The sequence below is a fragment of the Notamacropus eugenii genome, chromosome 3 (genome assembly GCF_028372415.1).
Source record: "Notamacropus eugenii isolate mMacEug1 chromosome 3, mMacEug1.pri_v2, whole genome shotgun sequence".
NCBI classification, from domain to species: Eukaryota; Metazoa; Chordata; class Mammalia; order Diprotodontia; family Macropodidae; genus Notamacropus; species Notamacropus eugenii.
This window is the reverse complement of record NC_092874.1, coordinates 384369481-384382735: the sequence shown is the minus strand read 5'-3', so window position 1 is coordinate 384382735 and position 13255 is coordinate 384369481. Positions and strand designations below refer to the sequence as shown.

Here is a 13255-nt window from a genome sequence, read left to right as displayed (position 1 = left end):
AAAATAGAGGAGTACCAAGTTACCAAATGCTTGTATAGTTCAACCTGTTTCTGCAAAGCTTCAGCAAAAATCTTAGTTCATACAAAACATTTTATTCTAGGTAGTCAAGGGGACCAAGTTATAACAAAATTTTGCGGTAGATACAGAAGTGATCCTATTATAGTGGATGTAGAAGACATAGTACCTGAAATGCTATTCCATGATTTGAGTTATGGGTACTGCATATCCATGAGCCTTTAGGTGGTATCCTGTGGAAAGATGAATTTTTAGATGAATGCCTATTAGTAGTATAATCAAGAAATGGGAAGTAAATGCTGATTTTGATAGGTAGAGATGGGAAAGAGAAAAAAAATCAGGAAAATAAACTATTTCATTCAAATTGTTTCTTGTCCTTCATTCTCAAAGAAGACCATGACATCAGGGAAGTGATGCTGTGGCATGCAGCTGAATTAGATATAAATGATGGAGAGCTGTATAGCATCACCAGCCTCACTTTCTCCTCTGGAGCCATGTGGGTCCAGTGGTCAGATATACATCAAAATGACTGGGGATGGCCCTGCGTTCAGTGGGAAAACTTGTCCCTCCATCACTCAAATCCAGTTCACTTGCATGTCATGGAATCAGCATCCTGATGTCATGGTCCTCTTTGATTTCATTCAAGAATGAGTAAGTAATCCCACCATTGTGTCAGGCCCAGCATTGGAAAGAAAGGTAAACCATTTTGGATGGGATGTGTACCACCACTAAGATGACACTGAATCCTGGATGTCATGGAAGGTCTTTGATGAAATATAATGTGACTACCACCCAGGGACAGAGGGGAGTGGACAGGATTACTGAAAACTTCCTGGCTGCCTCACTAGTTTCTTGACAATAAGCGTTTTGTTAACATGATTACATAAATCCCATTTGAGGCCCATAGAAGCTATGTGGCAAGAGCATCATAAAATCATAGACATAAATCAGAGGAGATGTTAGGTATCATTTACTCATTTTATAAATGCCAAAACCAAGGCCTACACATGATACTCACCTTGTCATACATGTAGGGTCTTGAACACGTTGCCATGGCCCGTTATAGCAGAGGCAGAACATTGCACAGTAAGCCTTATGGATCTAGGTGGCATACGCACCATTATCTTAAACATTTTCCAGTCTGAGTTCAGTGATTTCTTCTTGAGTTTTTCCTATTCTTTTCAATGACTGTAGGGGCCCAGAACTTGCTATTTCTGATATCAAATCTACCCATGAAAATGTTGGTATTGACTGTTGTGGTTTGGCACTGGTTTGGCACTGTATTGATTGCTACTCTCCTGGCATGAATTCTCAGCTAAGCTTGCTTAGCTCTCCTAACACTTGGCCTCCATTCCCTTTCCACTCCATAACTTCATGTATCCACATGCAACAGTCTGAAACTAGGGATCAATACCAAGAAGTGACTAATTCGTACCTTTCAGACATGCCTTATTCCTAGTATCCAAACATGTACAGATAGTCTCTCAATGATCCACTCTCATTGTCGATAAATCCTCCATACTTAACACCTGTTCTACCTGTGGGCATCCATGATGCACTACCAACACATAACTGTCTGCTGTGCTGTGGGACTATTAATCCTAACATTTGTCAGAAAGAATCTACAGATACAAGAGAAGGCATAGGGGACCTCACAACAGTCTTGGATAGAGTAATCAAGTCTAATTGACCAAACAATAACTGAGCACAAAGTAATGTTGTCCCGTTCCTGATAGTGGCAAATTAATTCTAATTATTTTCTGATTTAGTTATCATAAATTTTATAATATTTAGTTTATAGCCTTTGATGATGAATGATCCATTATATGTCCCAATTTATGTTTTTGTTAACAATGTATATGTCTTCCAGTTGCAATAATCATGAATATTGTCAATAATGAAATTAATGTTACTGAAGAATAATGCCCAGTGGATCTGACATTGATTGACTTACTAGGGGGTTAATATGGCCTATAATGAGATACCATATCTTTTCTCCTTGATGTCTTTGTATCTCAGATGCAGCTTTGACAGAAAATAATTACTTGTACTCAGTTTTTTGGTACTTTTTTCGTTTGTCAACTTATGGGGCAAATTTGTGTAGCATCTGTACGTAGAGAAGAAGTGAAAGGATAGCTCTCATAGTGATTCATTGGTTACTACAAAGAATTGTTGCTATGGAAATGGTTATAGTAAGATAGAGGTTAAGTGAACTGACTCACCCTTCACCATTATCCTTGACCATTCCCAAGATCAGAACATCCTATCTGGTTCTATGTAGCCCACCCTAGACCCCAGCACTTGCAAGCTTTCTGTCCTCTGGGGATCACTGTTTCTATCAGCTTCCTTGTAACCATCTTGAAAGGTACAACTCTACTCAGGGCATGTGGCTTCTTATGTGAAAACGTGACAATGACATTGTTTCTTACTGCAGATGTGTACTCCCTCCACCCCATGCCCCTCACATTCTCTAATTATTTAAGAGAAATTTAAAGAATCAGGAACAGGAAAGGAAAAAGACAAATGAGTACATAAAGGCCTAAATCTCAAGGTCTCCTTTCAGCTCCTCCTTCCCTCCATTGCTCTTTTGTTCTACGTCAGCTCCATTCCCTCGCAAGCATTTATTAAGTGTTGACTTTCCTGGGCCCTGGGGATGCAAATCTAGAAATACATTTTCTTTAAAAAAATAGGACATGCGCATGATAATATATATTTTATTACTTGTTTGTTTAAAAATAATTGTACCTCTTTAACTTTCTCATTTTCTTTTTTGAAAAGTTTTTAAATTTAATATTCTGCTCACCTCTAGATTGTTGGCAGGGGCATTTGGCATTTAGTGACCACTTAGTAAATGATTACTGATTGGCAAATTCTTATTTGCTTGAGATTTAACTTTTTCCCTTGAATTTTAAGCAAACAAAAAAATGGTGCGTATTTTTGGTTGCAGATGGAATTCCTTTGCTTTTGGGGATATTCTTTTGCATTTCCTTTCTTAGTTTCTTGTGATAGTCAACTAGTCATGAATTATTAGAATTTATCTCCCTTCTTAGCTGAAGATCTTTCTTTTGTCTGCTAATCAAATCTGTTGTTTGTTTTTGAAATTATGAAATTTAATCATGGCATGTTTTATAGTGTTAACATGGAGTTTTTCATTGTAGACATCATTATTAAACACTGGATGTTTATGCTCAAGAATTCTAGACAGATTCTCATATTAATTCCTATAATATGGTGATTGGAATCCTTAACAGGTTAGTATTTTTATTTTTCACATAAGAATTATTTATCTCTCATTCTGAGTATCCTCAACTGAGTAAATTAAAAGAAAAGACAAAGAAAACTTTCAATCTATTTCTTATGCAGTTTAGCAAAATGACACATTAGTTATATCCAAAAAGTATATCTCTTTCCGCCTTTCAACCTCTGTAGCAGGAAGGGAGTGTCATGTTTCTTCTTCAGCTTTTTGGACTTGTGGCTTCTCATTGCCTTAGAGTGCTAACGTTTTTCAAAGTTGTTTTTCTCCATGATATTGTCATCGTTGAATAAATTCTTCTGTTTCTTTTCCCTTTATTCCATATTGGTTCATTAAAGTCTTCTCAATTTCCTCTGAAACTGTCAATTTCATCGTTTCTTATGGCATAATAATATTCCAGTATGTTTATATAATGCAGTTTGGTCATTCCCCAATAGGAATGCCTTTTCGTTTCCAATTTATTTGGTGACTACAAAAAGAACTGCTATAAATATTTTTAACATACATTGATCCTTTTCCTCATTTTTGATATCTTTGTGGTATAGGCCTAGTAATGATATCACTAGATGGGTTAAAGGGCATGCATGTTTTGGTAATTTTGTGGGCATAATTCCAAACTGCTTCCCATAATGGCTGAACCAATTCACAGCTCCACCAACAATACATGAGTGTGCCTGTTTTCCCACAACTTCTCCTACTTTTACCATTTTCCTCCTTCGTTGTCTTTGTCAGAATGATTGGTTTGAGGTAGAACTTTAAAGATGCTTTAATTTACCTTTCCCTAATTATTAGTGATTTAATGCATTTTTCCATATAATTATTGGATTTCTTTCTTTGAAAACTGTTTGTCTCCTTTGACTGTCTGTTGGAGAATGGTACATAGTTTGTTTTTAGTTCTTTAAATTTTTTGTTATATTTTTAATTGCAAGTTGTTTTCCTCATTCTCTCCCAACCCTGTATTACAGAAGGCTAACACCCCCCCACCCACATATATAAACACACATACATATTATATATGTATACATATGTATACATATGTGGTATCATACAATACATACATTCATATATCAGTCCTTTTTCTGGAGGTGGAGAGCATTTTTCTTCATAAGTCCTTTAGAGTTTTTGAATATTCTTATTATTCAGAATAACCTAGTCATTCACAGTTCCTTTGTGAACAATATTATTGTTACCATATACAATGTTCTCTTGGTTCTACTTGTTTTGCTCTGCATTATTTCAATCAAGTCCTTCCATTTTCTAAAATTAACGTGCTCATCATTTCTGATAGCATTGTAATATTCCATCACAATCACATGCTACAGCTTATTCAGTCATTCCCTGATTGATAGGCATCCTCTCAATTTCCAGTTCTTTGCTACCGCAAGGAAAACTCCTATAAATATTTTAGAACATAATGATTCTTTTATTTTTTCCTGATCAACTTGGGAAATAAATCTGATACTGGTATTGCTGGGTCAAAGAGTATATAACTATTTGATTATAATTCCAGATTGCTTTCCAAAATGGTTGGATTAATTCACAATTCCACTAACAGTGTATTATTGTTCCAGTTTTCCCATATTCCAACATTTGTCATTTTCCTCTTTATCATTTTAGTCAATCTCATACCTCAAAGATGGTTTAATTTGCATTTCTCTAATCAGTAATTATTTAGAGCATTTTCATATGACTATATAACTTTTGTTTTCTTTTCTAAAAACTGGCTGTTCATGTCTTTTTACCATTTATCAATTTGGGAATGACTCATATTCTTACACATTCGATTCAATTCTCTATGTACTTGAGATATGAGGCCTTTAGCTGAGAAACTGTTTATAGAAAATGTTCCCTGATTTTCTGCTTTCCTTCTGATCTTGGCTACGTTGATTTTATTTGTACAAAAACCTCTTAATTTAATACCATAAAAGTGATCCATTTAAATCCAGCAATGCTCTCTAACTTTTGTTTATTCATAAATTATTTTCCTATCCATAAATCTGATAGGTAACCTGTTTTATACTTTCCTAATTTACTGTTTTCTAATTTACTATTGATATTCCTTTTACATCTAGCTCATGTATCCATTTTGACCTTATCTTGGTCAATGGTGTACCTTGGTTTACCTAGCCATATTGCTTTCTAGTTTTCCCAGCAATGGCTTATAGTTTTATAAGTCTGAATCATTTCCTTAAGTGTCTAGAATATCTAGAAAAAAGTAGAAATATCTACCTTTATCAGAGAGACTTGATGTGACTATTTTAGATACCTTGAGGGCTATGGTTTACAACATAATTTATCATTTATCAATTTATTAACAAGCAATTTTCAAGTACCTACTTTATGCCAATTAATATGCTAAGCATTGGGGCTATAGAAACCAAAAAAAAAATCTTGAATTCCTAAAATCTTATTTTAAAAGGTTTTTTTTTTCTCTTTTGAACCATTTTGGAATTTCTTGCTGTTGTTCTGTAATCCTTAAATCATCTTCAAATGTTTAGTTTCATTGAGGATTTCGGGTTCAATTCTCTTTATACTACGATTCTTTTAAATTATTTTCTGATCTCCCTTCAGGGGAAAGTTTCAGGCTGTGTCACCCTTGTGGGGGAATTGGACAAGGCTACTACTTCAAGATAGGTTGAACTATCTGTGCTTGCTATGGGTTGTGGGGTAGGCTTGCTGAGTGAAAATTATTGCTTGTTTTTATCTCATGATTTTTTAAAAACTTTTATGTGTTTCTTATCATAACTTGGAGCTTTAGCTACTCTATTTCTGGTACATATTATTTTTGGGGGGGTTTTGGTTTAGAGAAATATTTGGAGAACAATTGTTCTCCCATCTTGGCAATCATATGATACCTGATAATTTGTCACAAGTTTGGTCATGACTGAAAAGGATATAGGAGGCAAGACAGGCTAATCAGTAACATCTCTACTTAGGTAAATTCATTATTATTAGGTGTGGCCAAACCTCATAAATTGATCCACCAGAAAAGTCTACTCCTTTCTAAGACTTTATTTAGCATATGGAAGAAGTTAAAAAATATGTTGTGGACTTTTGTCTTGTGTTGAATCTGGCAAATCTGTCTGTAACAACCTCTTTTCAGAGGAGGTTTGGAGAGTAATACCTGTGCCCTTGAACTCTAGTGGAAACCCATTCACAGTGTAATAAGGGTTATTTTCTGTGAAATAGTTGTCAGCCCAGCAGGCAGTCTGACCTGCTCTTCAGAATTCTACATATGCAACACATGGGGAATCCCTTTGGATCAAAATTTTGGTGCCATTAGTAACTTGTGGGAGTCTAAAAATAGTACAGTGCGGGAAAAAAATCTGGCTATTTCTAGTGCTGTTTGATATCTGAACTGCTGATTTCAAGGGGTGCTTAAGCCAAGAATTTGTTACCTTCAAAGCAGTGCATACACCTCATTTGCACTGGTAGGTTAGAGGCAACTGTACCCTAAGTTTTGGAGTCTCTAGAGCCTGTGTTTTGGGTAGAGTTTAGTGTGGCAATTGGATCTCATATATCCAGCCAAACATTCTGTTATATTCAGAGGTATTACTGAAATGGAACAAAAAAGACTGAGCTTAAAGGCACTCAAATTTAAGGGGTACACAAAATTTATTTCAAGTTACCTCCTAGTTTCATCTTGCCCTTATGAATATCTGATCACTAGACCGAGATGGCTTAGGAAGAGAAAGTGAGGTTGGTGTCCTTGCACAGCCCTCCCTGAGTCAAAACAAAGTCAAGTGCAGGTCATGTCATCATTTCTGTAACATCATGGTCTTCTTCAAAAACAATGGACGAACACAGACTGATTGGTTGTAGCCTTCCCAGCATTGTCTTCATAGAATCTTGGGGACTCCTTCAAAAGTTTCTTCCATCTTCCTCATCATTGGGTGATATACTCAGGTCTCCCTCCATGGCATGAGTACTGGAATCTCTTCTCATCATATCACTGATTTGAAAATGAGGTTAGTGCTGCTTGTGCTAGCCATCATTTTGTATTACTTATCCTCTACATTGTAAATGCTCTTTACTGCTCTGATTGTATCTCACTTAAGAAAAAACTAGCTTGTGATGATAGTTAGACAAATATAATCAGGGAAATGGCAACTTCTTTTGGAATTAGTAGAGGTTGCCCAGACTATAAAATTAATCTTTGGAATAGAGATTCATACCTGGAGGTCAGTATCATAGCAGAAGGAATGTATCAGGGTGCCAAAAAGCTAAATATTCGCCTAGCTCAATCTCTCGCCTCAAAGTTCCAGTCCTTTTATTCTTTTTTTCTTACGATTCAGGAAAATGATCTGATTTATTTATTTTTCAGTTTTCAACATTCACTTCCACAAGAATTTGAATTCCAAATTTCCTCCCCATCTCTCCCCACGTCCTACTCCAGGACAACATGTACCCCATCCACCCCGTCCCCCAGTCTGTCCTCCTTCCTGTCACCCCCCTTTTTCCATTCCCCTCCTATTTTTCTGTAAGGCAAAATACATTTCTATACCTCATTGCCTATATATCTAATTTCTCAGCTGCATGCAAAAACAATTTTTAACATTCATATTTAAAGCCTTGAGTTCCGTATTCTCCCTCTTCCTCCCTCTACACCCACCTTTATTGAGAAAGTTAGCAATTCAGTATAGGTTGTACATGTGTAGTCATGCAAAACACTTCCATAACACAATCCTTTTATTCTTAATGCTAACTTTCCCTATTCAGATTCCTCTAAGTATCAGCATGGAATGCAGCAGAGACTGTCATGCTATTTTCTGACCCTGCCTGAACCCATCAGACTGTGGGGTCTTTACAAGGACCTTAGACTGCCTACTTTATAATCTTTATTATTGATGGTGGTTAATTTTGGACTGAGAAAACTTACTACCTTTGTTAATCTAGATTGAATGAGAGTAAGAAAAAGCTCAATTTTAAAACGAGCAACAGAACTGAATCTAGAATTTAAGAGAAAATGTATGCTTTTATACAAAAATGTAATCTTACAATGAAGAGAGGCTTTGCATTAAATTATATGCCATTTTTAAGATCAAATTGGTGAAACATATATGAAAATATATTTATAAACATTCAAAAATTTTATTTCATTGGAAAAATACATAAGAAAGTATGTTGAAGAAGCAGAAAGGGGAATTTTACATTTTAGGTATGAAAATTTTTACCCCACACAAACTTGCGATTGTGATATACTACTGTATACATGGTGGGATACAAACTTTATTTGATTTTATAATATCTCTTATGTCTTCTATTGGTGCGTGTTTTGTGAATTTTTTCTTAATTTGCTTGTAAATTTTTTAACTGTTTTGAGATTTTTTTGCTATTGTTTTGGTGTCCAAGGAAATAATTAGACACACTCTGGGTTGTCACAGACTCATGGTTGGAAATTCTTTTCCTACTGATCACCTTTACTTTCTCAGGTTTATAGATATCCATTAAACAACATGTCACTCAGAAAATATTTGTTGAATGTTTTCTGTGTCATCACTCTATTAGAATTAACTGTTCTTTTATTAATTCCATAGGTACATTATTCCATCTTTAGAGAGGACTGACGCTGGGTTTTACCGATGTGTGGTACGCAACAGGATGGGAGCACTCTTGCAAAGAAAATCTGAAGTTCAAGTTGCATGTATGTGTACATTTAAAAGGTCCCCAAATGTTAACTGGCTTAAGTAAATGAACTACTAAAAACAAATCAAAACTAATTTTTACTCATTTCATAAATTGATGTTTTTATCATTGATTCATGCAATTAAACATTTTGATGACAATTGATTTATTTTTACTTCAAAATAAACTTTGAAGTAGAAGTACTTTAGATTGTTTTAAACAGTGATCAATCTAGTTGGTTAGAGTATGGTATTTATAAGATACGTTCATTCTCATATTACTAGATAACATTTTTCAGTTTTCTCTTCAAAGAAAAATATTTAGAAATGATTTAAATATATTTTGATGGAATAACAACAATTTATAATCATCAAAACAGACTGATTCTTTAGTTACTTCATATTGGACTGTATAAGAACTCACGCCTTAATAATATCAGCAGGCTATCTTATCTTAATGCATGGCTTGGACAAGGGTCTTCCCTTCTTTGGGTCTCATTTTATTTGTTTGTTAAGTTAAGGTTTTGGAATAGATGATCCCTAAGTAGTATTTGGAGCTCTGACATTACAAGCTCATGAACCTTTGTTGCATGGTGAGAAAAACACCGACTCTACCGTTTAAGGATGTAGCCTCAAATTCCATCTCTGCTCTTTCCTCCCTGTGTGACCCTGGACATGTCATTGGATCTCTTTGGTTCTCATTTTGCTCCACTCCACCACAAAGGATTATAAATAGATAATCTAGGAGATTTCTTCCAGCTCTGAATCCATGGTCCTTTGAAACCATGGCTATTACAAGTCATGGTGTATATCACATTAATGTGACAGGAAATCAGCTAATTCTTTATTAGTTAAATCCATTTGAAAGAAAACTAGTTTCCTGAGGAACTGCTATGTCAGGAATCAAAATATATAGGACTTTATATTTAATGTATTTCGAATAGGATAAATAATATTATACTATGTAAAAAATTAAAACACTTTCCCTGATAAGAATGTGTGGAGAAATTGTTTAAAATGGACTGATTTCTTTCACTTATTGCACTAGTTTATTTATAACCTCTGTTTGCCTTAGTTTCCTCATCTGTATAATAGGGACAGTAATAGCACCTCCCAGCATTTGTTGCAGGGATAAAATGGGGTAATATATATAAAGCACTTAACACAGTGCCTGAACATAGTAAGTACAATATTTTGCTATTTTGCTATTACTATTATAATAAAAAATTACCATCAAAATACAAGAAAATAAAATGAAGATCATTGTGATAGTTTCTCGATTCTTGAATTATAAAAGACTTTATCAAGTAGAGTCACATTCTAATTAGGGATGCTATTTTGTCACCTATCAGATATTTGGACCCCAGATCTGAGCTTTGTGACTTATAGTGCTACTAATGTAAAATACATACTATTCCTTCCCACTTCCAGATTCTTTTCCTCTGTGCTCCAAAAAAGAAAGAAAATTCTGTTCGGAAAGGGGAAAGGAACCCAACAACCTACTATGATTACAAATCACTGAATCAGGTGTTCATTCAAAAATGTTCTTTACTTTTATAATCACAGAGAAGGCTTAACATTTTTGGAATTATGAAGGTCATTTGAGTCACTCAACTGTTGTTAATGAGTAGTTGAGTAATTGAAAAATGTAATTACAAACAAAAAGGCAGTTAAATACCCCTAAACACATCTGAACAAGCTAACTGGCTAAGAATTCATTAGTATGTATGAAATACTATTTTATAAAATTATGCTTTGGTCTTTCTCTTGCTTAATTATTTATATCACTTTTTACTCTTTGATCTCCAGCCATTATATTTTCATTTGGTTCTTTATCTCCCAGTCTCTGTCTTTGCTTCCAGATTTCACTGTAATTTGAGACAAGCTTTTGAAAGGGCTTTTTTTGTCAGTTCATTTCAATTCAACAAGTATTGATTAAGTGTATAAGGCATTATGGTAAATACAAACTAGTAGCTTTTTAAAAATCTTTATTACGTTGGGTTTTTTTAACAAAGCTTCTGGTCATAGGGAACTTTTTTTTTCCTGAATCAAAAAAACTTTAGCTAATTGAAATCTGTTGCCTAATTCTAAAATTTATATGTTTATGGGCTTATACACGCACACATACTATATATATATATATATATATATATATCATCATACAGCATGACTAAAACTTTAAATTGTCAAAGTGAAAAATACCTTAAATTTTCATAAATGAATAAAGAAATTAATGCATTCTGTTCTCCTAGTTCTGGAGGTTTCTCCTGTGACCGCAGCTGCTTGATTTTTTTTCCAGTAAAGTGGTAGATCAGAACAGCATATAATTATTGCTAATTATCGTTACAATACTTAGGAGAGGGTGAAGACAAAAGGAGAAAAACCCAAAAGAGTAATGTTTAAGAACATTTTAAAAGTTTAAAAAAAGAATTAGGAAGGAGATTATGCACAGAATCTTAGAGTAAGGAAGCCCTTTGAGATTAGCTTGTTGCGTTGATATCTGACATTGGGAATGTTGTAGTGGATATTGTACAAGTGGCCATTTAGCCTTTGTTTGAGACCTCTAGTGGAGGGGAGGCTGTTTGCTTCTAAGGGAGCCCATTACATTTTTAAACTAATTTAATTATTGTTTTTACATCTAATGGAAATCAGCTTCTTTGAAACTTGTACCCATTGCTTCTAGTTTTGGTCCTTCAGTATAGTGAAAACAAATCAGCTTTAATGCCCTCCCTAAGTCTTCTCTTGTCCCAGATAAATAACAGTACCTCCAATTTCTTCAGGAGGCAGACAATCACATGATTTGATTTTAAAATAGTAACCCATTCAGTCAACAGGCACTTATTAATACCTGTTATGAGCCAGGCACTATGCTAAGTTGTGAGGATAAAAGAGTCAAAAGAAAATCCTTACCCTTTAGGAGTTCACAATTTAATGGGCCAGACAACATACAAACAGATGTGTACAATCAAATTACATACATGCTAAAAAAGGAAATAATTAATTGAGGCAAGTCACTACAGTTAAGAGGGATTGGGAAAGACTTCTTGTAGAAGACAGGATTTTAATTGGGTCTTGAAGGAAGACTGGGAAAGCAAGATTCAAACATGCGGAGAAAGCACATTGACAACCTGAGATAATGCCTGGAACCTAGTCTAGTAGAATAAAAGCCCCTTGAGGTCAGAGATTTTTTGATTTTGTGTCCCCACCCCTGAGCACAATACATTGCATCTGTTGTGTCTAGTAGCCACTTGATAAATGTTTGTTGGATTGAATTAGATTGAAGAGAATATGATGTGCTTTCATTTCCAGTCACTATTATAATCTCTTTCCTCAGAATGTTCTCCAGTTTATCTTTCTTAAATGTGGTCCCCAAACCTCAAACACATACTCAAGATATGGTCTGACCAAAGTAGTATACTTTGAAACTGTGACTAATTGAAGCAACATGATTCCTAAAGTTATTTTATCCCTCTACTAATATTTGGTATGAGAAGGGATGATTTCCTCTCTTAAGATCGCTTTATTCAAATAGTAATGATGATAATAATAATAGTTCATATTAAATATTACTTTAAAGGAAGAATGACACAAAAAATTTGAATGCCAGGAACTCATCTAAATAAAAAAGATAAAATGTGTAAATATACTTTATAGTTTTAAGTTTAAAAGTCACTCTGGTATCTTTGACTGGAGGCAATGATATTTCTAGAATTCATTTGAATGTCATCAGTGGTGTGTTTATGGCTTGAAAATATTTCATTTTATCATCCTAGTAAGACAAAGACCATACAGTTCTGCTGATTAGTATTTCTTGAGTGCATTGAAGTCATTTGGTTCTCCCTCATGCTTCACTTCACAACTGAAATCTACATTAATTATCAGTACTGGGCAGCCTTATTGCATAATTGCCAATGATTTTGCCATAAAATATAATTATTTTCTTCTCTGACCACTTAAAAATTTCTGAATTCTGAAGATGCAATTTTTTTTCCTGCAGATATGGGAAATTTCATGGATGCAGACCAGAGAAAAGCTGTATTTCAAGGACATGCCGCAGTTCTAAACTTGCCTCATATCATAAGCTATCCCAGACCACAAGTGACTTGGTTTAGGGATGGGCACAAGATTATTCCAAGCAGCAGAATGTAAGTTGATTTAAAGTTGAAATAAATTAAAGATTTGAAATATGGCTAATTATATTTGATACCATGGCTTACCTTTTAAGTATACTAACTAAGCTTTGATGAGAATAAATAATGTACTCTAGCTCAATTTCAGATAAATAGCTACGTTTGACTGGCTCTGAAATTCTCTAAAAATTTAACAAAAATAATTCTTGTCACTCTCATGTCCACTCTACAGT

The 13255-nt window shown here is 34.5% G+C and overlaps 1 protein-coding gene across 3 annotated transcripts in view; it reads left to right on the top strand.

Annotated features, from left to right (window-relative positions):
- SDK1 (sidekick cell adhesion molecule 1) overlaps positions 1–13255 on the top strand; it is a 1143865-nt gene that overhangs the window by 377449 nt on the left and 753161 nt on the right. For all 3 annotated transcript variants that reach the window (XM_072597683.1, XM_072597681.1, XM_072597682.1), the window contains exons 4-5: positions 8806–8912; positions 12890–13037. In XM_072597683.1, coding sequence (XP_072453784.1) covers positions 8806–8912; positions 12890–13037 — 255 coding nt within the window. The remainder of the gene's footprint in view (positions 1–8805; positions 8913–12889; positions 13038–13255) is intronic.